This window comes from Protopterus annectens, chromosome 2.part0 (assembly GCF_019279795.1).
Source record: "Protopterus annectens isolate FY-2018-M chromosome 2.part0, PAN1.0, whole genome shotgun sequence".
Taxonomy (NCBI): domain Eukaryota; kingdom Metazoa; phylum Chordata; order Ceratodontiformes; family Protopteridae; genus Protopterus; species Protopterus annectens.
The window spans coordinates 2,971,694-2,996,971 of record NC_056728.1 but is presented as its reverse complement, the minus strand read 5'-3'; the positions used below and the strand labels follow the sequence as shown (position 1 = coordinate 2,996,971).

The following is a 25,278-nucleotide window of genomic DNA, read 5'->3' as shown; positions in this document are numbered from 1 at the left end:
TTGGTGGATGACAAACGGTTGTACTCCACTCGAATGGCCACTCTCAGGTCAATATCTAACACCTCTATGCGGCTTTTGTCCCACGCCACAGAGGGAGCCGCTAGAGCCAGCGGAACAGGCCTCGTCATGCGACGTCAGGCCTGGCTCCGGCATTGCGATTTCGCGGAACCCTTCAAGGCGTCATTTAAGAATGCCCCTTTCGATGGTTCTGCCCTGTTGGGCAAGACCGTTCGTGAGACTTTGGTCCAGAGCGAAAAGGACGGGAAGACGTTGTCTGCCGTCGGAGTCCGCTTCTCTACACCCCAGAGGTCCTTCTCCAAGAACCAAAAGGGTCAGAAGATGTGGTTCTGAAAGTCGCAACAATCCCAGTCCGCTCCGGATCCCCAGTCCTTCCGTGGCAGAGGACGACAGGGTGAACGCCGCCCTAGAGGCAGAGGGGGCCCAAGGAATAGTGGGTCCAGAGAAGCCTTCTTTGACCGGCCCACTCAGCGACCCTGAGGAGTTGCCCGAATGCTTCTCTCTGGAGGCAGTCGGGGGACGTTTTTCGAGGCACCTGGCAGCTTGGGAGTCCATCACAACAGACCGCTGGGTGCTTCGCATCATATCCAGAGGATACCAAATTCTCTTTTCTCACATCCCTCTCGAATCCAAATGCCTCCCCAACGTCCCACCCGATCAGAGGAAGGCCGCGGCTGCGGAAATTCAGCAGCTCTTAGAAAAAAGCGCCATCCAACACGTCCCCCCAGACCAGTTCGGATTGGGTTACTACTCCAGGTTCTTTTTGGTGCCAAAAAAGACAGGGGACCTAAGGCCAATCCTCGATCTCTCCCTCCTGAACCTGTCAGTAACCAAGGAGAAGTTCCGGATGGTCACACTTCAATCCATTTTCCCCCTGTTGCGGGAGAGTGACTGGATGTGCTCAGTAGACCTCAAGAATGCGTATTACCACATTTTGATGGACAAACGCTCCAGGAGGTTTCTCCCCTTCCGGCTAGGAGCCAGTCATTATCAATTCCGGGTCCTTCCCTTCGGTCTCACCTCAGCCCCCAGGGTGTTCACCAAGGTATTAGCAGTGATAGCGGCCCACCTGAGGCTCCAGGGAATGCAGGTCTTTCCATACCTAGACGACTGGCTTCTGACCGCCCCAACAAGGCATCTACTCTGCTCAGCCAGGAATTACTTTCTCCACCTTGCTCCCCAGCTGGGGATCACTGTTAACACGGACAAGTCCCTTCTCAGCCCGACTCAGGTGATAGATTTTATCGGGGCCAGGTTAGACACCAACGACCTTCTAGCCTTAACCAGCGAGCGACTTCACACACTGAGGCTTCATGTGCGGGCCATTTTGGTATCATCGGCTCCTCCAGCGGGATTGGTCCTGAGGGCGCTGGGCTCCATGGCGGCCGCGATTACTCTGCTCCCCATGTCTCGCCTAAACATGAGGGTTTTACAGTGGACTCTCCATGTCCAGTGGTCCTTCCGTCGTTACCCTCTCGGTCACCCCATTCCATTCAGCAAGGCTTGCAGGAGGGCTCTCTCATGGTGGTTGCAATGCCCGGACTTTCAAGCGGGACGCCCCTTCTCCATGGCCCCTCCACTCGGCCACGGTGACCACGGACGCCTCTCGCCTTGGGTGGGGGGGGGCATTAAGCGGGCAGGACGGTCCAAGGTACGTGGAACGACACAGAGACCTCACTGCATATCAATGTTCTAGAGATGAGGGCAGTGCTGTTCTCGTTGCAAGCACTTCAGGGCCTCCTCCCTTTAGGAACAATTGCAGTCCAGTCAGACAACATGTCTGTGGTCTGGTACATCAACAAATAGGGGGGAACCAGGTCCTACCCACTCTGTCGAGAAGCTATGAGAGTGTGGGAATGGGCGATCTCCACCAACCGCTTTCTTATTGCAACGCACATTCCGGGACGGTCCAACATCCTGGCGGACAAACTCAGTCGCACCATACTGTCTCCCTACGAGTGGTCTCTCAACCCCCAGGTAGCGAAGTGGATATTTGCCGTATGGGGGCAACCCTGTTGCGATCTCTTCGCCTCTCCTTCAAACACGAAATGCAACAGCTACTTCGCTCTAATACCCCTGCCGGGGAATCCCCGAGAGATGCTCTGGTGCATGCTTGGCCTCCCGGTCTTCTTTATGTGTATCCCCCTCTTCCTCTGATGCTAAAACTCCTACAGAAAGCCAGTCAGTTGGGGAGCAAAATGATCCTCATTGCTCCATTCTGGCCTCGTCAAGCTTGGTTCCCTTACCTATGGTCTCATCTGCTGAATCCGCCTTGGATTCTAGATCCCCTCCCGGATCTGATTTCCCACCTCCCTAGGTCTCCCAGTCCCGAACCTGTTCAACCTCAAGCTTACAGCTTGGTTGCTCCAGTTCCACTTGTAGCTAGGACTCCCGGTATCTCATCCCCAATTAAAGCTATCCTAGTAGCAGCACACAAGCCTTCTACTAGGAAAGTCTATAATAGTAAATGGAGACGTTTCACTATTTGGGCGAAGCGTCAGAACCTGGATCCTTTCACAGCTCCATTACCTGCCGTTTTGGATTTCCTGTCAGGGCTTTTTCATCAGGGGGCTAGCTGTTCCACAGTCAAAGTTCAACTAGCGGCTATCTCTCATTACCACGTGGGACATGAACTGGGCCCATTAATTACCACTAAGTTATGTAAGACCTTTTTGAAGGGCACCTTCCTACTCAGGCCCCCAGTTAAGGAAGTAGCGCCTCCCTGGGATCTGACTTTAGTACCTCAGGCCTTAATAGCTCCCCCTTTTGAACCTGCAGCTTCAGCTGATCTCAAACATTTATCATGGAAAACTGCATTTCTCCTCGCTATTACTTCGGCTAGGAGGGTCTCTGAACTTCAAGCTCTGTGTGTCAAACCTCCTTACTTAACCTTCCACAAGGATAGGGTTTACCTCAGGACCAATCCCTCATTCCTTCCCAAGATTGCTTCAGAGGCAAATATTAATCAATCCATTAACCTGCCAGTCTTCTTTCCTGAATACCAGAACAAAGGAGAATACAAGCTACATTCTTTAGATGTGCATAGACAGCTACGTTTTTACATTCACAGAACGGCTGGTCATAGACAATCTGACCAGTTGTTCATCTCCTTTGCCAAATTTAACCTAGGTAAACCGGTATCGAAGGTCACCTTGTCAAGGTGGATCTCGCAATGCATCCTTTTGGCTTATGAAACTTCTGACAGGCTTGCACCTCAGGGAGTCCGTGCCCACTCCACTCGGTCCATGTCTACTTCTGCTGCCTTTCGGTCTAGAGTACCCTTGGATGATATTTGTTCAGCAGCCACTTGGGCTTCACCTCATACCTTTATCAACCATTATAAGTTGGATATTATCTCCAGAGGGAGAGCATCCTTTGGCTCTGCAGTGCTCCGGAACATCCTTCCATGAAGGCCACCCAGGATTCAGGTAGCTGGGGACTCTGTCCCAAAGGTTGCTAACAAATGAAGTTAACTACTTCAGATTAAGAAGTTATGTACTCACCATAACGTTCCATCTGAGTAGGTAACCTTCATTTGTCTGCAACCATCCCACCCTCCTTCCCCCTGACCTTCGGATGTTCTTTGGTTAGAGGTTTTACCCTGCTCTTTAAGCAAGGTAGGTATACTCCTTTATTAGCCTTTTTGGCTATGGGCAAACTTGATCTGAGGTCAGTCAGAGTTAGCAGGGGATTATGGGTGAAGGGGAGGAGCTAGGAGCTCGGATGTAAGCTATGAAAGATTGCCGGCTCGGATCCGAGGTCGGATCTGAATCCCAAAGGTTGTAGACAAATGAAGGTTACCTACTCAGATGGAACGTTATGGTGAGTACATAACTTCTTATTTTTTTTGTCAGTAACCAGTAAGACAAGCAGAGAGGACTAAGACTGGGAAGAACTTCTAGAATCAGTTCTACATTAGGGCAGGCATCTCAAAAGCCTTGAAGTGTAAAACCAAAACAGCTCTAGGGAGGGTAAAGGGAAACCAAACTCAGAAAAAAAGCAAGGCAGACTGTAAAAATGCCTTAAAATTAATAGCTTTAACTTCAGATAAAGAGCAAGGATCAAATTCAGTACCCCCTCAAAGGACCTTCTCCAGAAACCAGAAGAGAGGAAAGAGAATTTGGTTTTAAAAATCCCAGGGTTTTGCATCTGATCCTTCAGGAGAAAGAGCTCCCTGAGGCAGAGGGGGAAACTGTTATAATAGAGCTTGTTTAGTGGCAGAGGTGGCTCACAAGATGAGGGCTTCAGAGAGCCTTTCTTCGAGAAGCCTTTTCAGAGCTCCTGAATGGTCACACAGAAAGATCATTACCAGAGGTTATTTCAGTCTGTTGTGTACCCTTTCTGCATGCCCAAAAAGAATTCCTGATATTCCATCCTCACAGACGGAAGAAACCACTTTAGAAATAAGGAAGATGTTAAGAAATTGAGCCATTTAAGAGGTCTGTTCAGACCACAGAGCATCTGGAATTTACTCTTTTTTTTTTTTTTTTTTTTTTTTTTGGTGCCAAAAAACAAGGACTAAGGCCAGTTTAGGACCTTAGCTACTTGAACAAGTTAGTGAAGCAAGCAAAAGTCCAGGTGTCTACTTCTGAATGTCATAGTTTCAAAACTTTGAATTTCTTATGGTCGAGACCATAAGATTGAAGTTTTGAAACTTCGAAACGTAAAAAAAATAAATAAATAAATAAAAACGTAAAAATCTTTTTTTTTTGTTTTTGTATGGGGCAAGCCCTCCAGCACCCCCCCACCCCCTGCTAATTAAGTATACCAACTCCAAGATCACACTACAGGGAGGGAAAGCAGTAAATATACTGTTCTGCACTGTAGAGCGATCTCCATTTAAGTGGTTTGAAGTTTCAAACTTCAATTATTATTAATTCGAGTCTATACGCTGCGGTAACAATTCTGGTACAGGAAGGAGGTGCCTGTGATTCATCCTGTACTGCACTCCCTCGGAATCTACAAGGTAGGAATTTGGCTCAGTACAAACACCAGTTATCTGTCCAATCCGGTCGAAACCTTTCGCCATTTGTATCCTCACTGTCTCTTCCTCTTTCAATTGATGAAGAAATCTGCTTGATTTGTCATAACTGGACTTCTGGATAGAATGCTTCTTGAACAATTGGGCTCTGATGGTTCTGTTGTTTTTAGCTTTAGGCCTCAATAAACTGGAAATAATAGGCAGTGTTGTTCTGGTTTGCCTGGATAGAGATCTCTGAGCAGGGTGAGACAAGTATGTTGTCAAGGGTTATGCTTCTGAGATTAAGTAGATTCAAGAAGATATCGGTATTGTCATGCTTTGAACCTTCAAGTAATCGATTTGCACTCTGCACTCCATGTTCAGCTAGTCCATCTGATTGTGGATATTCAGGACTACTAGTAACATGTACAAAGTCCCATCCTCTTCCAAAGTTCTGAAATAACTGACTAGTAAATTGAGTACCATTGTCAGAAATAATGTTGTGTGGACTACTGTGGGCCGAGAAATGACGTTTCAACTTGGTAATAACAGTAGTGGATGTCAGATTAGGTAGTAAGTCATCTCAAGCCAGTTTGAGTAAGAGTCTACCAATACTAAGTAATGCTGATTGTTCCACTCAAATATGTCAGAGTGGCAGCTGTTGACCAAGGTAGTTCAGGAACTTGACTTAGCTGAAGTGGTTCTCTTTGTAAATTTGGTTTAGTACTATTGCATATTGAACAAGAAGAAAGTACTTTATCAATGCCTTTCACTAGTGAAGGCCAAAGTACTAGTCTCTCGCCATTCTTTTGGTAGAGTCAGAACATGGGTGACCACAATGCAAAATCTGGATATATTCATTTTGTAAGGAAGCAGGAATAACAATTTTAGGACCTTTGAAAATGCCATCTTCCATCAAAATCTCATCTCTGTTAGGAAAATAAGTTTGCAATCCAGGTGGTACACTAGATTACTTTGACGGCCATCCAACATTAATGTAGTGGCTGAGCTTTTGCAAAATTGGATCAGTGTCGTGGTAGACAAATTATGCACTGCCGGTACGTCAGAGTCAAAATTCTCTGTGTCAAGCTGTTTCGTTGTATTTCTGGGTGCTCTGAGTAAGGTATCAGCCAAATAAAGAAGTTTGCCTTTTGTATAGACCATTTTGAAGTACTTTTGCAATTTGAGCATCATTCTTTGTAATCTTGCTGGAAAGGAATGCACAGGCTTCTTTAGAATGGTAAATAGAGGTTGGTGATTAAATAGCTCAACCACAGATATAATTATGAAACTTTGAACATGCAAATACGATTGCCAAAAGATCTTTCTCAATTTGAGCACACTGCATTTTAGTTTGGGTAAGAGTTTTAGATGCATATGCCACTGGTCTGCCTTCCTGAAGAGCAACTGCTCCAAGACCAAATTTTGAAGTATCACAGGAAAGAGTGACTGGTTTATTCACATCATAGTATCTTAATGTATGTAGGGTGGCAATTTTCTGCTTAAGGTCTTCAAATGCCTTCTGGTGCTGTTCCAACCAAGACTTTGTAACATTTTTGCACATTGGCTCTCTTAAAGGTGCTGTCAACTCACTGAAGTCTGGTATAAACTTGTCAAGGTAGTTGACCATGCCTAGAAAACATTGTAGATCTTGAATATTATCTGGTGGTGACATCTCAAGAATAGCTGCTTGCTTAAATGGGTCTGGTCGTAAGTCAGTGCTGGTAAATAAATGACCTACATATGTAACTTCTGGTAGTCTGAATTTGCACTTTAGAGGGTTGAGCTTTTAAGTTCACTTTTCTTCATCCCTGTAAGCAACAAGTTTCGTACTACTAGCCATATTGAGTTCCTCATTAGTTCTTACCTAGCAAATGTGTGTGCTGATATAACATTACACTTTGAACCAGCGTCTACTTTGAGCTCGATGGATTTACCATTGATCTAGACAGTACAAAATACTTTGTTCCTTGCCGGTAAATTAACTGTGTTGACCCTTTCACCAATTACTGATGCACCACCTACATAGAAAGTAGACTGCTGCAATTCTACTTCATCAGTTTGCTTTTTTTGAGCGACTTCTCTCTGTAACTGTGTGATGTTTACTTGATTTGAAACAAACTTTGAAAATGGTTCCATTTTTTACACTTGCGGACCAAATGCTAAACATCTTTCTCTTTTAGACTCATGATTTGCACCACAGTTGCGACAGTTAACTATAAAGCTAGATATGGGTTTTGCTGACTCATGCTTGTACTGCACTGAGCATGTTCCTTCCTTAGAACTTGCTGGAAAACTACGTGGTTTCCCTGGCGAACCAGCAGCTCCTGTGGCTGCTATGTGCTTAGGCCTGCTTCTGTTTGCCATGTGTTGCATGCTATCTACATTTGCTTTCTCTGGAGCCTACTGAATTCATGCTCTTGTCATTTGCAAGCATACTTCTGTGCATTTCTGTAACTTCATGGATTTCACAAATCTCAATGACTTTACTGAATGTTAAATTACTGTCACAAAGCAAAATCTTTCTCACAGCAGCACTATTAATACACACAAGCCTGTTCTTTATTAATTTATCTTTTAAGTCACCAAGCCAACACGTTTTAGCCTTGTTTCTCAGGTCAGTAATATAAGCTACAAGTTTCCCCTGGTTTCTGATCTCTTGTGTAAAACAAGTGTCTCTGTAATGTAATATTTTTCTGGGGATTGCACATTTCCCTGAATCTGTGCTTCAAACACTTGGAATCTTTCCTTGATTCAGCCTGTACAGTAATATGACCATTTTCACCTTCTCCCTCATATACTGCTGGTGCATACACAAATGAACACTCTCTTTCAGTGGCCTCTGACCCAGCTAGGTTTAACAAAATGAATCCCCTGGTGCATGTATCTTTGTCAGAATAAGCTGCTTGTGTAAAAATATTGTATTCTTGCTCAAATATTCTCTGCAATATTCTGATCAAATACAAGTGGTGAGGGCTTTTGAAATCCATCTGCCATATTAACACATACCAGTGAAGGATTTTTTTTTTACAAATATGCACGGATGCACATACATACACTTATGCCAGAATTTTATGCCAGTACTTGTAACTTTGCCCAATAGCACAACAAGCCTCTGAATGACTAAATTTTGCAAAATAAGTTTCTCAGGCACTTTAACACTCTCAAAATTTTCGTACTGCAAAAGTCATTTATCATCATTTTAAGAAACATTTCAGATAACTGAACTGTGCGAATGAACTGGGCAGAAAAAGCTCATAGTAAGAAACATTTCGAAGCAACTGCCCTTTGTGAATAGACAGTACATGGCACACTGAAACTTTCCTGAAATGGTGGTACTTTGCTAGATAATTCTTTACAGTGCAAGAAACACTTTGTAATGGCGGTACTTTGTGAATAGACACACCCAGCACAAGAAACTTATCAAAATGGCTGTACTTTGACTGCACTTCACGAAATAGTTGCACTTTGTGCACAGTTAAACTCTTTGGAATACGTGCACTGTAATAAGCACACACTGTAAGCACTTTTACACACTTTGAGATACTTCAAATAACTCTAGCTTTGCCCTTGATACAGTATGAAGTTGTAGTTATGCCAAAACACTGCACTTTAGCAAAAAAAAATGTAGTCGCCTTGCTTTATTTATGCTTAATGTGCCCTTTTATTATCCTTGTATTTGTTTAGCTTGTTTAATCTTTTTTCATGTCCATTGTACTTTTCTTGTGCTCGTTTTACTCTAAACTTGCGTGTTTTGCTTTAAACGCACACATTTCACTTTACACATTTGTTTAGCTTTAAGCATGCTCGTTTCATAAAATATCTTAATTTTAAACATTTTGCTTAATTAATAAACCTTGTGTGCCTTTTGCTTGTGTAATAATGCGGTTTGTGCCGTTGTAATGCTCTGTTTTATCTTTTTTATAAAGTAAACTTTTCGTGCAAGTTTTCATTACATTTGGTTCTTTTCTGGCTCTTTTCATGCTCGTTTCTCTTAGTTTGCTTTCACTATTATCTCTGCATCTCGTGGCTCCAAATGTCAATCTCTGGAATCCCAGATATCATGTCGCTTGTCTTGTCTCGATATAATAGACGAGTCTTCATGGGTTCTGTTCAAGCAGCCTTATTACGGTTATAGCTGTTAAAACTTGGGTAACTTATATACAAACTAACTACATTCATTTTCACATGCTTACTCTGGCTGCATTTTCAGAATGGCACTAGGTACAACACATGCCCATTATTTATAATGTGTACGTAAATCACTTGCTATACTTCTTTAAGACACACAAACTGTGCTCTACAAGAGCTCTGGCCTTTGGTCTTACAGCCCCCACCCCAACCCACCAGGTGTTTACCAAGTGTATGGCAGTATTGGCAGCTCCTCTACAAATATACTTATTTGAATGACTGGCTCATCACTACCTCTGTCAGGAATCTACTCATTAAAGTCATAGACTCCTTGCTCCACCTGTGTACAGACCTAGGGATTGCAGTGAATCTGACAAATTACAAGCCACAACCAGTTCATTCAATAGAATTTATCGGAGCACTTCTGGACGCAAAGCTTCAGATAGCAAATCTCCCACATACAAGAGTTACATCATTTCACCAACAAGCCCAGGATGTCATACCCCTCCAGAAGCCATCAGCAAAACTAATTCTTCGCCTTCTGAGATCCATAGTAGCCTCTCTTACACTAGTTCCCTTGTCAGGTTCTACATGCAGACTTCAGTGTACTCTGGCAGTTCAGAGGTCAATCAGAAGACAACTCATGCCTTTTTCAGAGTCACTAATGGACACTTGCAGAGCACATGTACATTGGTAGCTACAATCTCTGCATGTTCTACAAGGGATGTCCTTTCATTCCCCCCCCCCCCAGTCAACAGTGACCACAAATGTTTCCCAACTGGGGTGGGATTGGGGCATTTTATGGGAAAGGCGGACCAAGGTACATGGTTCCAAACTGTGTCTCGTTTTCACATTAGTATATTGGAGAAGAGAGAATTCCTTTCATGAATCTCTCCCTTCGGGTGTGATATCTGTTCAGATAGGTAACACGGTAGTGGTCTAGTGCATCAAAAAACAGAGAGGAATCAGATTTTAACCCTTGTGTTGAGAGGCTGTGAGTGTGGTAGTGGGTGATATCTTCTCATCACTTTCTAATAGCAGTGCATATCTTAGGGAGATCCAGTATACGTGCGGACAGTGAGCAGATCCATCCTGCTCCTTCGTGAATGGTCCCTCAATCCTTTAGTAGCAGAGTGGGTTTTTGACTGGTGCGGCCAAGCTTGCTATGACCTCTTCATCTCTCCCCTCAACACTAGATAGCAAGTTCTTTGTTCTAATTTCCTGAGAGGGAGTTACCTAGGGGTGCTGTAACACACCCATGCCCCATGGGTCTCCCTTATGCCTTTCCTTTGATGCCCCTAATTCCCAAATTTCTTCAGAAAGCATCTGCATTGAGGGTTACAGGCACCCTCAGTCCCCTTATTGGCCTCAACAAGTGTGGTTTCCCTTATTGGCCTCAACAAGTGTGGCTTCTCTTACTCTGCCGTCATCTAGTTCATCCTTTCTGGGTGTTGGGCTTTAACTAGATCTTACTCACCCTTTGGGGTTGCCTCACCCGAACATTCAGTCCTTCCAACTGACTGCATGGTTTCTGCAGTTCCAGTGATGGTTCGGCAGCCCAGGTTTTCACCTTCAGTTCATATTTTGTCTTCCTCCCAAAGCCTTTGACTGGGAAGTTTATAAAACAAATGGAAAAGGTTTTCTGTTTGGATGATTGAAAAGAATGTTGATCCCTTCTTAGACCCCCTTCCAGCAATCTTGGACTTCCTCGCACATCTCTTCCAGTATGGAGCCAGCTATTCCACAGTCATGGTGCAGATACCACCTGTATCTTCCTTTCATTTGGGTGAAAACCATATGCCCATTGCATCTTTGATTGTCTAAGGCTTTCCTCTGAAGTACCTTTTTACTACAACCTCCATGTAGAGAAACAGTTCCTCCATGGGTTATTACTGTTGTTATAGGCTTTGACTAGACAACCATTAGAGACTGCTGCTCGGGTTGACCTAAAATTGTCATCATGGAAGACTTTATTTCTGGTGATATCATTTGTGCCAAGAGAATTTCTGAGCTATAAGCCTTATCTTCGAAACCTCCCTACCCAATTTTTCACAAGGGCAGAGTGTCATTAAGAACCAACTCCTCTTTTCTTCCTAAGGTGTGTCTGAATCATCCATATTTCAGTCCATTGATCTTCTAGTGTTCTTCCCAAATTTTTCAAACAAAGGTGAATATACTTTACATTTACTTAATGTCCTTCATCATTTGCATTTTTATCTACATTGGATAAAGCCTTCCAGGAAATCTGATCAGTTATTTGGGTCCATTTCCTGAGCTGAACTGAGAAGATTAGTGCCCAAAGTCACCCTTTCCTGCTAGTTCTCACAGTGCATTTCCTTAGTTTATCAAGAAAGAGGGCTTCCACTCCTTTCCATTCCCAATGGCTCATTCTACCAGCTATGTGGCTTTGTGTACAGCTTTCTTGTCTAGTATTCTGGTTCATGACATATGTGCTGCAGCTACCTGGTCCAAGGTACATTCCTTCATTTCACACTATAAGTTAGATATGCAGTTCAGATCTAAAGCCTCCTTTGGTACTGTTGTGCTCCAGAATATCCTTCCATAAGGCTTCCCAAGTGAGAAGGAAGGTGAGGACTCAGCCTCATACATTGAGGAATGAATGGAAAACACAACCTCAGATACAGAAGTTATATACTCACCATTGATAGACCTGTGTTGCCTTTCTGTCCTTCCTGAGCTACCCTCCAACCATCCCTCTCCAATTTTTTTCTTATTTTATTTCTTTTCTGAGGTGGTTCCAGATTACCTCATCTTGGCTGCTGAAGGTCATGTCTTTCTCTCTCTTATTCTCCTTATTAGCCATGCAGTACTTGGGTTTACCAAAGTTATTTGTCCCGCGGTACCCTTATGATTTTTAAATCCCCTTTTTATTAGTGGGTAAACTCAATCTGAGATAGCTTGTTTTTTGCACAAAGGAGTATTGGTAGGGAGAGAAGCCTGACCACCAGATCCAAAGCTTGATGATGGCCGAGGCCAGATCTGAGATTGGATCCAAGACCCATAGTTTGTGGAACGGAAACAGACAACACATAATTTTAGTTTTTGTTACAGGCGGACCTCTCATTGGAATAAGGCACAAATAAGGTACCTGTGGTAACTAAGTCCCAAATATCTGCCCTTTAAAATTACTTGGCTCAGTGAGTGTCATACAAAACTGAAGTATGTAACATTCACCTCAGCGTAACAGATGGTTACCCTACTGGCCAGTGAAACCAGAGGAACAGAAGCTCCCACAGCAGTCCATCTCTTACATCTACCCCTGTGCCACTTCAGAATGCGATGTGCAAGTCATTGTCAAAAAAACTTCGCTGTGAGGGTTACAAAGACAAGATAATTAAACACAGACTCCTTCAGTGATATACATTATCCAGGCCCATAATGTGTAAAATACTTGGATTTGCCACTTGGGAAAATGCAACCCTCTCTTTTCAGATTGGTTCAGCAAGGAAAGTTGAGATGTGGAGGTGGATGTTTTTTCCATCCCATGTATGGGAAATTCATGTGTGCATTCCCATCCTTCTGGCTGTTTCTGTTACTTATTTCAAAGTTCTGAAGAAAAAGATCAAAACTAATTTCCATCTCCCTGAGAGGACTAAGTGTGGCATGATTTTGGACACACAGGCCTTTAGCAGTATAAAAAAAAAAATCTCTCCACATCTAAACAAGTGATGTTTTCCATAGCTGGGAGGAAAAGCTGACTATGCCTTAGGGCTTAACTTCTGATGGAGACCCCTCCCCAGTTCCTTAGAAGGGGTCTTAAAGGACACTGTGGTTATTGGGAAGTTTTCTACTTGTAGCAGATCTGTGCCACCAAGTGAAGATACTTCTCAGATGTTCTTTGTGTTTCACTGTTGCAGTCATTACATTTGGGTAATCCTGCTGGCAGGTTGCCCTCAGTCAGCCTGAATTCCAAAGTCTTGGGTCCTGCGTCGGTTGCTGTCGCCCCTGTCCTGACGTCAGGGGTATAAAAGATGCAGCCAACGCCATTTTCTTCAGTCTTTCCGCGCGGTGCCCGAAGCAGAAGCAGTTTGCAAGTGCCGGTCGGCCGACTCCTGAGATTTTCGTGTTCGAGTTTCAGATCCGAAGTCTTCATTAAAAGCTAAGTGCCCCATTGGGGAAACTTTTTTCTTGCTCTAGACCGATGTCAGAAAAAGTTAATAATTGTATTTCTTGTGGAAAGCAGATACCTCATAAGGACTTTCATTCTTACTGTATTCCTTGCCTAGGCCCTGACCACGATATTTCAAGTTGTCGGTTTTGTGCTAGATTTAACCAACGCACTATTAAGCGTCGGTAAAATTTTGCATTAAGCTATTTCGGGCACAGATTTAATTATACAATGTCAGATAGCCATTCGACTACCGGAGTTCACAAAAAACGCAAAGAAAAAGACAGGCTACCAAGGTCCAAAACCGATGACGAAGCTTCTCCTAAGCCAGTCGCCGGTTCTCAGTAAGGCGCTTTCGCAGCCCCTGACACCTGCTACTAGAGTCGCAGGCTGCTACCAACTCCCACGTGGAGTCAGTCAGGCCGCTGGAAACTCAAAGTATTGGAGCCTCGGAAACTATTCCCTCAGATGGATCCAGAGCCGCTGAGCAGGCATCTGCTTCTGAGGGTGTATTCAGACCTAAACAATTATACATTAAACCAACTTCACTTTCAAAGGCAAAGACTAAAGCACCTTTAAAGGCAAAGAAGCAAGTTCATAAGTCACATGGACAGGCCTCCATGCCCAAAAAACAGATGCTCAAAATGGCCGAAGACTTAATAACCTTAATCAGGGGTTCCCATCCCCCGCCTGATAAGAGGCCTAGGCGAGAGACACACTATGAATCTTCAGATCAGGTTTCCATTTCCTCTGATTCCTCTTCTGATCAGGAATATCCACTTCCCCCTATGAGGATTCTGATGCTGAAGAATGTATTCCTTCAGCTTCTCCTCCTGAGGACTACTCTTTTGGGGGAAACCTTGCATACCATGAGGGAGCATTTCCACTGGGAGAGACAAGATTTTTCAGAATCTAAGAAGAGGCTCAGGGACTTCCTTTTACTACCTCAACACAAGCCTCTAGCTATTCCACCTGTGTTAGACATTGTAGATGATGTATTTTCAGAGTCTAGTCTGACCCCTGACTCCTTACCTCCAGCTCCTGTTAAGCCTGACCGATACTGCAAGGTTCCTGACTCTCATAAATTCCTTTTCAAAGACCCTGCTGTAGACCCAGAAACTATTTCTCAGGGTCCCAAAGGGGTTAAGACTTCCACTGCAAAAGAACCTACCCCCTCTGATAAAAATTCTAGGGCTCTGGATAGATGGGAGAAAAAGATTTACACATCTGCTACCTTGGCTATAAGGGCCTTAAACTGCCAGTTTCATATGCTCAAATATCAGCAATATGTCATGACACTGCTTAAATAGAAAATGTTGGTAAATTTTGAATGCGCAGAAAACAAAGAAATGCAGGATTTATTGCATGCAGCTGAACAAGTTAGAAAGCATACTTTGCAATGTGGTTTTGATTCTTTGGAGGCCTCCTGCAGGGCTGCTGTTGCAGGTTCTGTAATTAGGAGGCATGCTTGGTTAAAGGAACAAAATCTTCCTGATCATGTCAAAGCTAAATTATTTGATGCACCATTACAGCATGATACCTTGTTTGGTGTTAAGGCAAAAGAGGTGTTAAAGAAAGTGGAGCAGAAAGCTAAATCTATGCAAACGGTCAAAGATTTTTTTTTACAGGTACAGCCACCTAGGTTTAGCAGACACTGACCTACAAAGAATTGGTCCTGTCCAGTGTCAGACAGACCTCAAAGGGGCAGATCCAGACGCCTTAGAGGCAGATCCCAGCCGCAAGGGTCGTACAGGTCTAAGCAATGGGGTGCTTCTACCTCCAAAAGTGGAGAAGACAAATCACAACCATACAGGAAACAGTCCCAATGACTTCCCCCTGCCTGCACCAAGCACTTATCTTCTGGCAGCACCCTCACGGGGAAAAATAGCACTTTTTTCTCAAAATTGGCACATTATAACCCAGGACAAATGAGTTCTAGACATAGTGTCACAAGGCTACAAGTTTCGCTTCCATACCCTGCCAAGGGCAAACGGTTGGCCAGACCTGCCAAAAAATCAATGGGCAGAGGCTCAAAAACAAGTCTCATCCCTCATGGACATGGGGCTATTCAACAAGTACCACAGCAAGAGCAGAGACAAGGATTTTACTCGACTGTTCTTGGTACCCAGAAAGGACAAAGCATGGAGACCAATACTGGACCTATCCATTCTAAACACTTTCCTGAATATACCAAAATTCAAGATGTTGACCTTGCTGCAGCTTCTGCACATGCTGGGCAGAAAGGCTTGGCTCGTGACTTTAGACCTAAAAGAGGCATACCTGCATGTCCCAATCAGACAGTCATGCAAAAGATACCTCAGATTCAAGACTGGCTCAAACCATTACCAATTCTCTGCACTGCCCTTTGGCTTATCTACTGCACCCAGGGTCTTCATAAAGTGCCTGGCACCCTTAATTGCTTTCTGCATACAAAGGGAATACAAATATATCCCTACTTGGACGACTGCCTCATTCAAGCAGAGATCAAGGACATTCTACTACAGCATATGGCATTTGTGAAAAGAATTTCAACATGCCTAGGGTACACAGTCAACGAAAATAAATCAAAACTAGTACCCCCTCAAGAGATAATATTCCTGGGTGCAAGCTTAAGTACATCTGCCCAGATGGCTTATCTCATGCTAGACAACCAAAGGCAACTGACTACCTATTTCAAGGGAATGGCAACAAAGGCCCAGTTATCTGCAAGAAAAATTCTGCAGGCTTTGGGCTTCATGGCATCCTGCATCCTACTAATTCCATATGCAAGACTGCATGTGAGGAAACTTCAATGGTACCTAAAAAGTGTCTGGACACAACATTGCCACAGCCTGGAAACAATGATTACTCTCATTCCCTGCCTGCAACAGGAGTTTCGATGGTGGGCAAAGGCTTGTCACCAAAACAAGGGACAGCCATTCTCACTACTCCCAGCCAGGCAGAGCCTAACAACGGATGCATCAGATTATGCCTGGGGGGCCCACATGGCAGGAAGAGGCATTCAGGGCACCTGGTCCACAAATCAAATGCATCTACATATCAATCAAAAGGAGATGCTAGCTGTTCAAAATGCCCTGACAGCCTTCAAGGACCTAATTCATCCGGGACAACTACTGATAAAGACAGACAACACCACGGTCATGTGGTACATAAACAAGCAGGGGGGCACGCAATCTTACCCCCTTTGCAGACTAGCCATGGCTTTATGGGACACAGCATTGACTTACCAAGTACATCTGCAGGCACAATTCCTGCCAGGAAAGGAAAATACTTTGGCAGACGAACTAAGCAGAAACCTCATGGATCCCCACGAGTAGCATCTGGATCCACAAGTCTTCAACATGATAACAAAGAAATGGGGACGCCCGGACATAGATCTATTTGCCTCCCCTCACAACTATCAACTAAAAAGATTCTGCACAAGGACTTTATCACAGACAAGCACGGAAAGTGGACGCCTTATCCTTCAACTGGAAAAACCTATCAGTATATGCCTGTCCTCCCCAAGATACTCGTAAAGGTCAGACAGGAGAAACCAAAAATGATTCTGATTGCCCCAGACTGGCCCCGCCAATACTGGTATCCGATCTTAAGGAACTTGTCTCAATGCCCAGCCTGGACCTTACCTCAAATACCTCATCTACTGTCCCAACAAAACAATCAGATTCTGCACAGCCAACTCAGGACTCTAAACCTGGCAGCATGGCGGACAATGTAGCCATACAAAGCACACCTCTCAGTGAAGCTGTGATGGATGTCATTTTGGAAGCCAGAAGTCCTAGTACTAGAAAATCCTATGCTGGAAAATGGAAGAGATTTTGTGCTTGGAACCAAGCTCAAGGAACTGATACAGCTGTACCAAATATTCCTCAGATTTTGCAATACTTAAATGAGATGCTGGACAAAGGCCTATCTTTTTCATCAATTAAAATTCATGCCTCTGCCATTTTGACTCATTACAATACAGAGCCACAACTCTTTTCTCATCTTTTATTAAGGCAGTACCTCAGAGGAGCCAAAAATGTAAGGCCTCCAAGGAGATCGCCAGTGCCTGCATGGGACCTCAATTATGTCTTGGAAAAACTCTCCTTACCTCCTTTTGAGCCAGCTGCTACTGCAGATATAAAGTTTTTATCTTGGAAAACAGCTCTGCTCCTAGCAATAACTTCTGCAAGACGAGTGTCAGAGTTATAGGCTGTTATGGCTGTGGAACCTTTTATCATTTTTCATCCAGACAGGGTCTCTCTGAGGACAAACCCTACATTTATGCCTAAGGTGGTGTCTAGTGTAACCCTTAACCAAACTGTTCATTTGCCAACTTTTTATCCAAATCCACAGAACAAGGGGGAGAAAATTCTGCATTCTTTGGACTTACACAGACAACTTAGATTCTATTTGGACAAAACTAAAGTTTCCAGAAAGAGAGAACAATTACTAGTGGCATATGCTGCAGGATCACAAGGAAAGGCCATCTCCAAGCAGACTATTTCAAAGTGGATAGACCACTGCATTCGTTTCTGCTACTCACAGCATGGCAAGCCAGTGCCTAAGGGCATTAGGCCACATTCAACCCGAGCAGCAGCCATTTCTGCAGCCTTTCTCAGGGGAGTACCAACCAAAGACATTTTAGAGGCGGCTGCTTGGAGTTCAGTGCACTCCTTTACAAAGCATTACAATCTGCCACTTTACTCTAAATCCAGGGCAAGCTTTGCCACTGCAGTTCTGCAGGGCCTCATAGCTGCTCCTAATGTTGTTTAGCTCCAGCCACCCAACCATAGCTTTGGGACTGTACCCAAATATAATGATTGCAACAGTGAAACACGAAGAACATAGTGCAGTTGTGTACACTTACCATAAATGTAGATGTTCGAGTGTATTCACTGTTGCAGTCCAGGTTACCCACCCGCCATCCCCCTTATTTCTGCTGGATCTTATCTTTACTTCTCTGACCTATACAACCTATGTGGTGTATTTGCTTGTAGATGAGGGTAAAGGTTATTTTGGTGCATGTATGTTTTATATATATATTTAGCCTACCCTTTTGGAGACACCTGACATCTGGGGCAAGAAAAACTGAAGAAAATGGCGTTGGCTGTATATTCTATACCCCTGACGACCTGACGTCAGGGAAGGGGTGACAGCAACAGACGCAGGACCCAAGAATTTGGAATTCAGGCCGACTGAGGGCAACCTGCCAACAGGATTACCCAAATGTAATGACTGCAACAGTGAATACACTCGAACACCTACATTTATGGTAAGTGTACACAACTGTACTTTTGGATGGAATGGTACTTTTTGTCACACCACCTGCTCAATTTATAGTTGACCCTGACCTATTTCATGTTGTGCCCTTAGGGCCTCATTTATTCTGTAGTCATGGTGAGTGTGTCTACTATTTATGCCAGTCTTGAGTATTTGGAAGGCAGGACTGTGGTTCAGCAGAGGCTGGTGTTGGTGGTTCCTTAATGGAGTTGTGCACCTCCATGTTTCATTGAAGAACTCCTTATCTTTATGAAACTTTTAACTCTATGATTACATGCTTGCAATTCAAGTTTGCTGGCTTGCTGATGCCAAAGTTTGTTTATTGTAGAACTTCCTTTCTTACTTCCATTGCCCTCTCTCAAGATCTCTAAGCTTCAGGCTTTCATGTTTAGGAAAGCAAATCTGGTCTTTCAATAGTTTCTGGTGTCCCTTAGGATAAAACAGTATTTCTTCCCTGAAGTTGACTGCAAGCTGTCTCCTCCATTCATCTATCTGTTTTCTGTGCTGCTGCAGAAACCGGGATGGGGATGGAGACACCTTAATACCTTGTATATGCACAGCAAGCTAATGTTTTACAATAAAGGAGATACATAAACTTAGGAAAACAGGCCTGCTGTTCATTTCGTCACTGCAAACTGGAAAAGGCTTATGCTTATCAAACTGACACTTTCTAACTGGATTGTTTATTGCATCATCTTTTACTATTAGTGGCACACTGCACACCACTTAATACAGAAATCCACCCCACAAGGGGTTAGCTGCTTGAAATACTGATTTCAAGATTGTCCTTTTTATAGAGATCTCTGCGATGTCATTTGCTCTTCAGTAAGCAATCACTCTCTTGACCACAGCTTCTGGAGGCAAGCTTCCCTTGGTATAGCTATACTTCGGGATTCCACCATCTGAACATTGATTATTAGGCTGCACCTTGGCTCTTTCCACTCTGGTGGTTACTTCTTTGGATACAGCCCAACCATAAGCTGCATTGACAGTCCTTGATATTTGATGGAACAGATACTTTCTTGTACTCTTTCAGTTGATCTGTGAAAGGAATCTCTTTGAGTTGGGTATATTGTCCTGCCACCCTCCCTTTGGGTGGTTACTTAGATGATAAATCTTCATTACTGTTTCTTGATTTGTGTGAGGGTGCTGTCTGGATATAGATTGGTGAAATCTTGTATGAGTTATGCATACATAGTTGATGTGTAATGCTGCTGTTTGTATCTGCATATGTATATGGACTTCAGAAGTAATAGTACAACAATAAGCACTCAAAAACCACCATAAAGTAATAAAGCTGCTCAAAAATAGTAATCAGAAATATTTTAATCCAAATACTTGTTTATTGATGATTGTATTGTTAAACATTATATTGTTTGGAAAATAAAAAAATATTTGAAAGAAAAGACATGTTTGTCAAGATTTCATCAGACTGCTAACATTCAACCAAATCATTGCATTATATACAGAGCATGAACTCGTATGATGCAAAATATATAGAACTTAGTCACATGATGTAATTTCAGAAAATTATTTTACGCTTTGGATCATCTGGGCAAGGATTACCGTGAGGCAGATGGGGAGAATTGGCTTAAATTCAGAGTTTAAATAGCAGATTTTGTTGAGTACCTTTTAAAAAAAACATGGGATGAATTGTACTTTTAATTTCTGATGCATTTTAAAATTAAGAGACACTGCTGATTGATATTCATGTTTCTAGTTTTGCTGTTGTGTGTTTTAAAGGAATCGTGTGATTTCAAGTTCAGGCAGGTGCTTTCATACTTCTTTGCGCCATTATCTTAATTGTATTTAGCAGTATTTCCATACTTGTAACAATTGTTACTAAAATTGACATTTTTTCTGCAGAAACTTGTTTTTATGAGGGTAAGTAGAATATAACTTTGTATGTCTGATAAATGTCATATGCTGTTAATAATTTTTTTTTTTAATTTTAAAACGTGTTTGTTTTCTCACTTACCAGGTTGCAGAAAGGTTGTGGAGCTGGCTGTAACAGTGGGGGAAACATCGAAGATTCGGATTGTGGAGGCGGGTCTTCATCAGTCAGCAACAACCCAACTGTCCATGGCACACAAAATAGCACCTCACAGACAGCAGCAGCAACAGCTGGAGTAGGGCCTTCAAACACTCAGCAGCCTCCAGTCACTACCTCTCAACCTCAGTCAGGTACTCTATATTTATAGTTTGCAATCTCCTGTGAATCAGAAAGGTCTTCGCATTATGCTGTCTTCCAGCCAGTTGTGGTGTGCAAAGCTTTCCAAGTGTCATTGTATGCACCAAGCTTTTAAAGAATGCATACACTGTCAGCAAGTAAAAAAAAGAAACATTAGGAGGTCTCCATCCATAGTTCTCCTTGTTATAAAATCTACCATAAATTCCTCCTGACAAACTCCATGCCAGAACTCACCAACTGGTGGAATATTCATTGCACTTTGGTTGTTCTTCCTGGGCCATGATTCATTAGCCCTTGGATAATATTGCTTGGCTATGTGTTGCATTTAACACTCTCCTAACCAATTTACGCACCTTTTCCCCCCATAAGAACTCTAAATGCCTACATCTATGGGGTGTAAAAATATGTATAGTGTGTCAACCATGGGTCTATATGTTAAAGAACACATCAGATACCTTGCAATACTAGTGGCAGCTTCAGAAAAAGGAATGATCACCCACTGAGAACTGTATAGGCTAAGAGGCACAGTGTCACCTGCTTAGCAACCTGCAGAGTTTAGAAGAGTCCTGTACATTACTGCTGAAGTCTATGTTTGACATAACTTCAGACCATGTCAGCAACATTTAGGGTGATGCAGAAATTTGCCAGGTTTTCCAGCAAAGGTTGAACAAAAAACTGCAGAGTGGTCAGCTGTGTGGCACCAAAGGGTGTAGCTCTGACTATGACTTAGATAAGTTTGGTTGAGTTAAAGGCCCAAGAGTTAACTAGAGAGTATAGGATTGATCAGCTGACCTTGGGTCACTTATCCTGGGAGAAAAAGGATGGTCTGTTCCTCTGTGATGCTGACTGCCACAGTGAAGTGGGAATACAGTGCAGAATGTGCAGCCTGCAAAACCATAATATTCAGGAGCCTTCCATTTGGCATAATTGCGAATTAAATAGCATAATGGAGATGAAGGCATAACAGGCCCTTCTATAAATGAATGAGGATGTCATTTATCTGGGAGGGTGATAACTACTCGGAGGATGGCTTGTTGTGTCTAGCTGAGCAGATATTTAAAAAAGGTTTCATAATGCCTCTTTGCTCAGACCTATCGTGTTTAGCAGAGAGGGAAGTTGCATGAAACAGAAACTGTGGCCACTTAGCTCAAGAAAGGGTTTAAAAGAGAGAAGCAGTTCTTCACATTTCAGGTAGGTAATAGATAGCAAGATAGGTATAGACCAGCCTTCCAGGTAGAGCAAGCCACAAATGTTGCAAGGCTCTCCAGAACCTCTGCCTTCATCGGAGATGTCCAGGAATTAATTGTGGGGGGGGGGTGTTTTGGAGCTACAAATGGACCATTAAGTTGCTGGAGCAGGTACTAAGGTTGCCACCCGTCCCGTTGTCAGCAGGACACTTACGGTTTAAGCCACCTTATCCTGTTGCCTGCTGTATCAAGTAGTGGGAACTGAAAAGTATCGCTTTTGCGATCACACTGAGTTGCTGTGGAAAAGTCGCAATTACTTCTGGCTTTTTCACGGCATTTCAGTTAGGTCACCAACCTGGACCTAGAGGCAAAGCTGCTGCCTGTTGGGTCCGGGTGCTTTAATTCATGCAGCAATTGGCTGCAGTATTGCGGCTGTAGAAGCGCTTTGATGTCCTTCAAGGATGCATCTGCAGTCCTAACAAATGGGTTGTCCTGTCATCAGGCAGCCCTTCGGTCGGCCGGATTCCAAAGTCTGGGTCTGGCCTCGGCTGGTGTCGCACTTCACCCGACGTCATCTCTGCTGGTCTTCGGGTATAAAGGCATCAGCCGACGCCATTTTCCTCAGTCTTTCTTGCCGCGTGGCGCCCGAAGCAGAAGCTGTTCGCAAGTGCCGGTCGGTCAGATCCAGAGATTACTACTACCGAATACTACTTCGAAGACTTCTAAAAAGCTAAGTACCCCGTTGGGGACTCTTTCTTGCCTCAGCCGATGTCAGAAAAAGTAAATAACTGTTTAACTTGTGGAAAACAAATACCTCATAAAGATTTCCACTCTTACTGCTTACCTTGTTTAGGCCCAGACCACGACGTAGTAGCCTGTTTATCCTGTGCTTCCTTCAACCGACGAACGCTTAGGCGTCGGTCGGAGTTTGCTGAACAGTTTTTCGGCTCAGATTTTGCGTACATTATGCCATCGGATCCTCCGACTTCTCAAATTGTTAAAAGCAAGAAAAAGACCGACACTCGCGGTCCGCGGTTTCGGCCGAAACCACGGTTAAGCAAACCGCGAGTGTCTCTGTTTCGGCCGAAACCGAGCAAACGGGTCAATCTTCAGCCGAATCCATGACTACTACCGAGGCCCCTGCTACCCTAGTTGAATCGGCCTCTGAAGTTTTGCCTACTAATGTGGTTCCTTTAGAATTATCGGACACCATCCCTTTGGATGTCTCTACCCCAGCACGTGGTGCTGCTAGGCCTCCTGCAGCCATGTCTATTAAGGCCTTTGCCAGGGCTAAAGCAGCCAAAACTGCTAAGTCAGTGCCTGTTAAGCCCCCCTCACACAGGCCCAGTTCCAGTTCTCAAATGCTTACTCTGGCAGAGGATCTCATCTCTTTAATAAGGGGATCCCAATCTCGCCCAGACAGGGCCTCTCAGCCTCCTGAAAAGAGACCTAGAGCAGAGCCCCCAGAGCCAGTGTCCTCAGATGATTCTTCTGATGATTCAGACATTACAGACCATCCAGAGGCTCCTTTTTCTACTTATGAAGATTCCGATGCTGAAGAATCTATTCCATCTGCCTCTCCACCAGAGGAATTTTCCTTTGGGGAAACCTTACATGCCATGAGAGAGCAATTCCAATGGCAGGGACAAGATTTCTCAGATTCAAGAAAAAGGCTTAGGACCTTTCTACACTTACCGCAGCATAGGCCCTTAGCTATACCTCCAGTTCTTCCTGTTGTGGATGATGCATTTAATGATGTTTGCACTGCTCCTGATACTTTACCTCCAGCCCCTGCCAAACCCGATAGGTTTTACAGGGTACCGGACACTCATCACCACCTATACAAGGCCCCACTTGCAGATCCTGAGACTATCTCCCAGGGGCCTAAGGCAGTAGCCGACCTCAGCAAAACCCTCTCCCTTCTGAAAGGGAATCCAGGTCCTTAGAGAGATGGGGTAAAAAAGTTTACACCTCTGCTACTCTCTCAGCTAGAGCTTTGAACTGTCAGTTTCATATGATCCAATACCAAGAGTTTATGCTTGATCAGTTAACTAAGAAACTGTCCTCTGATGATTCCTTAGATAAGAAATATGTTTTAGAAATGGTGAATAACATTCAACAGGTTAGTAACCATTCTTTAAAATGTGGCTATGATGCACTGGAGGCTTCATTTAGATCAGCCATGACTGGCACAGTTATAAGAAGGCATGCATGGTTGAAAGAACAGGTCTTGCCGGATCATGTTAAAGCAAAGCTGTTAGATGCTCCTATGGATAAGGCCAGTCTATTTGGTTCTCCTGCCCAGCAAGTAATGAAGAAAATGGAAGAGAAGACAAAATCTGTACAAACAGTTAAAGATTTCTTACAGGTTCTCAGCCCCCAAGGTTTAGCAGGAACTGGCCTTCCAAAAATTGGTCCTTTCCAGACTCCTCTAAATCTCAGAGAGGCAGGAATAGACGTTCCAGAGGTAGAAATCAATCCAGAGGAGGTGCCTACAGAGGACACCAGTGGCAAGGCAATAACCAGCGAGGCACAGACACAACCACTGCCACTGCAACAGGACAATCACAGTGACTTGGCTCTGACACCGCCTACCAGGGAACAAATAGCAGCACCCCTAGGCAGAAAGTTAGCCTTATTTTCAAAAAATTGGCACTATATCACAAAAGACAAGTGGATTTTGCAGACTATAGACCAAGGCTACAGGTTTCATTTCCACACCTTACCAGTAAAAAGAGGAATGCCAAACCTACCTCCAAATCAAAAAACAGAAGCTCTAAAGCAGATAGCTCAATTAACAAAGATGAGAGCTGTGGAAAGAGTACCACCATCAGAACAGGGCAAAGGATTCTACTCCAGACTCTTCCTAGTACCAAGAAAAGAGAAAAGTTGGAAACCTATTCTCGACCTGTCCGCCTTAAACACATTCATCATTGTTCCAAAATTCAAAATGCTGACCTTACAGCAACTTCTTCCCATGCTGGGCAAGGAGTGTTGGCTGGTAACTCTAGATCTCAAGGAGGCATACCTGCACGTCCCCATACGACCAAATTGCAGAAGATACCTCAGATTTCTTGCAGGATCAGAGCATTATCAATTCTCAGCATTGCCCTTTGGCTTATCTACTGCACCCAGAGTATTCACAAAATGCCTGGCATCAGTAATCGCTCATTGCAGGCTACAGGGAATCCAAATTTATCCATACCTGGACGACTGCCTGATACAAGCGGACAACAAAAGCAAGCTGACAAAAGACTTACAAAGAGTCATTTGCTTACTACAAGCCCTGGGATACACAGTCAATTTAAAAAGTCAAGACTAATACCATCCCAAACAAGAACATTCTTGGGTGCAGAATTGGACACAGTAAAACAGATGGCATTCCTAACTGCAGAAA

At 43.7% G+C, this 25,278-nt stretch overlaps 1 protein-coding gene across 2 annotated transcripts in view; it reads left to right on the top strand.

The window, feature by feature from the left end:
- The window catches only part of PCNX3 (pecanex 3), a 2,517,385-nt gene that overhangs the window by 2,412,001 nt on the left and 80,106 nt on the right, over positions 1 to 25,278 (top strand). For both annotated transcript variants that reach the window (XM_044060478.1, XM_044060477.1), the window contains exon 33: positions 20,485 to 20,687. In XM_044060478.1, the coding sequence (XP_043916413.1) occupies positions 20,485 to 20,687 (203 nt within the window). The remainder of the gene's footprint in view (positions 1 to 20,484; positions 20,688 to 25,278) is intronic.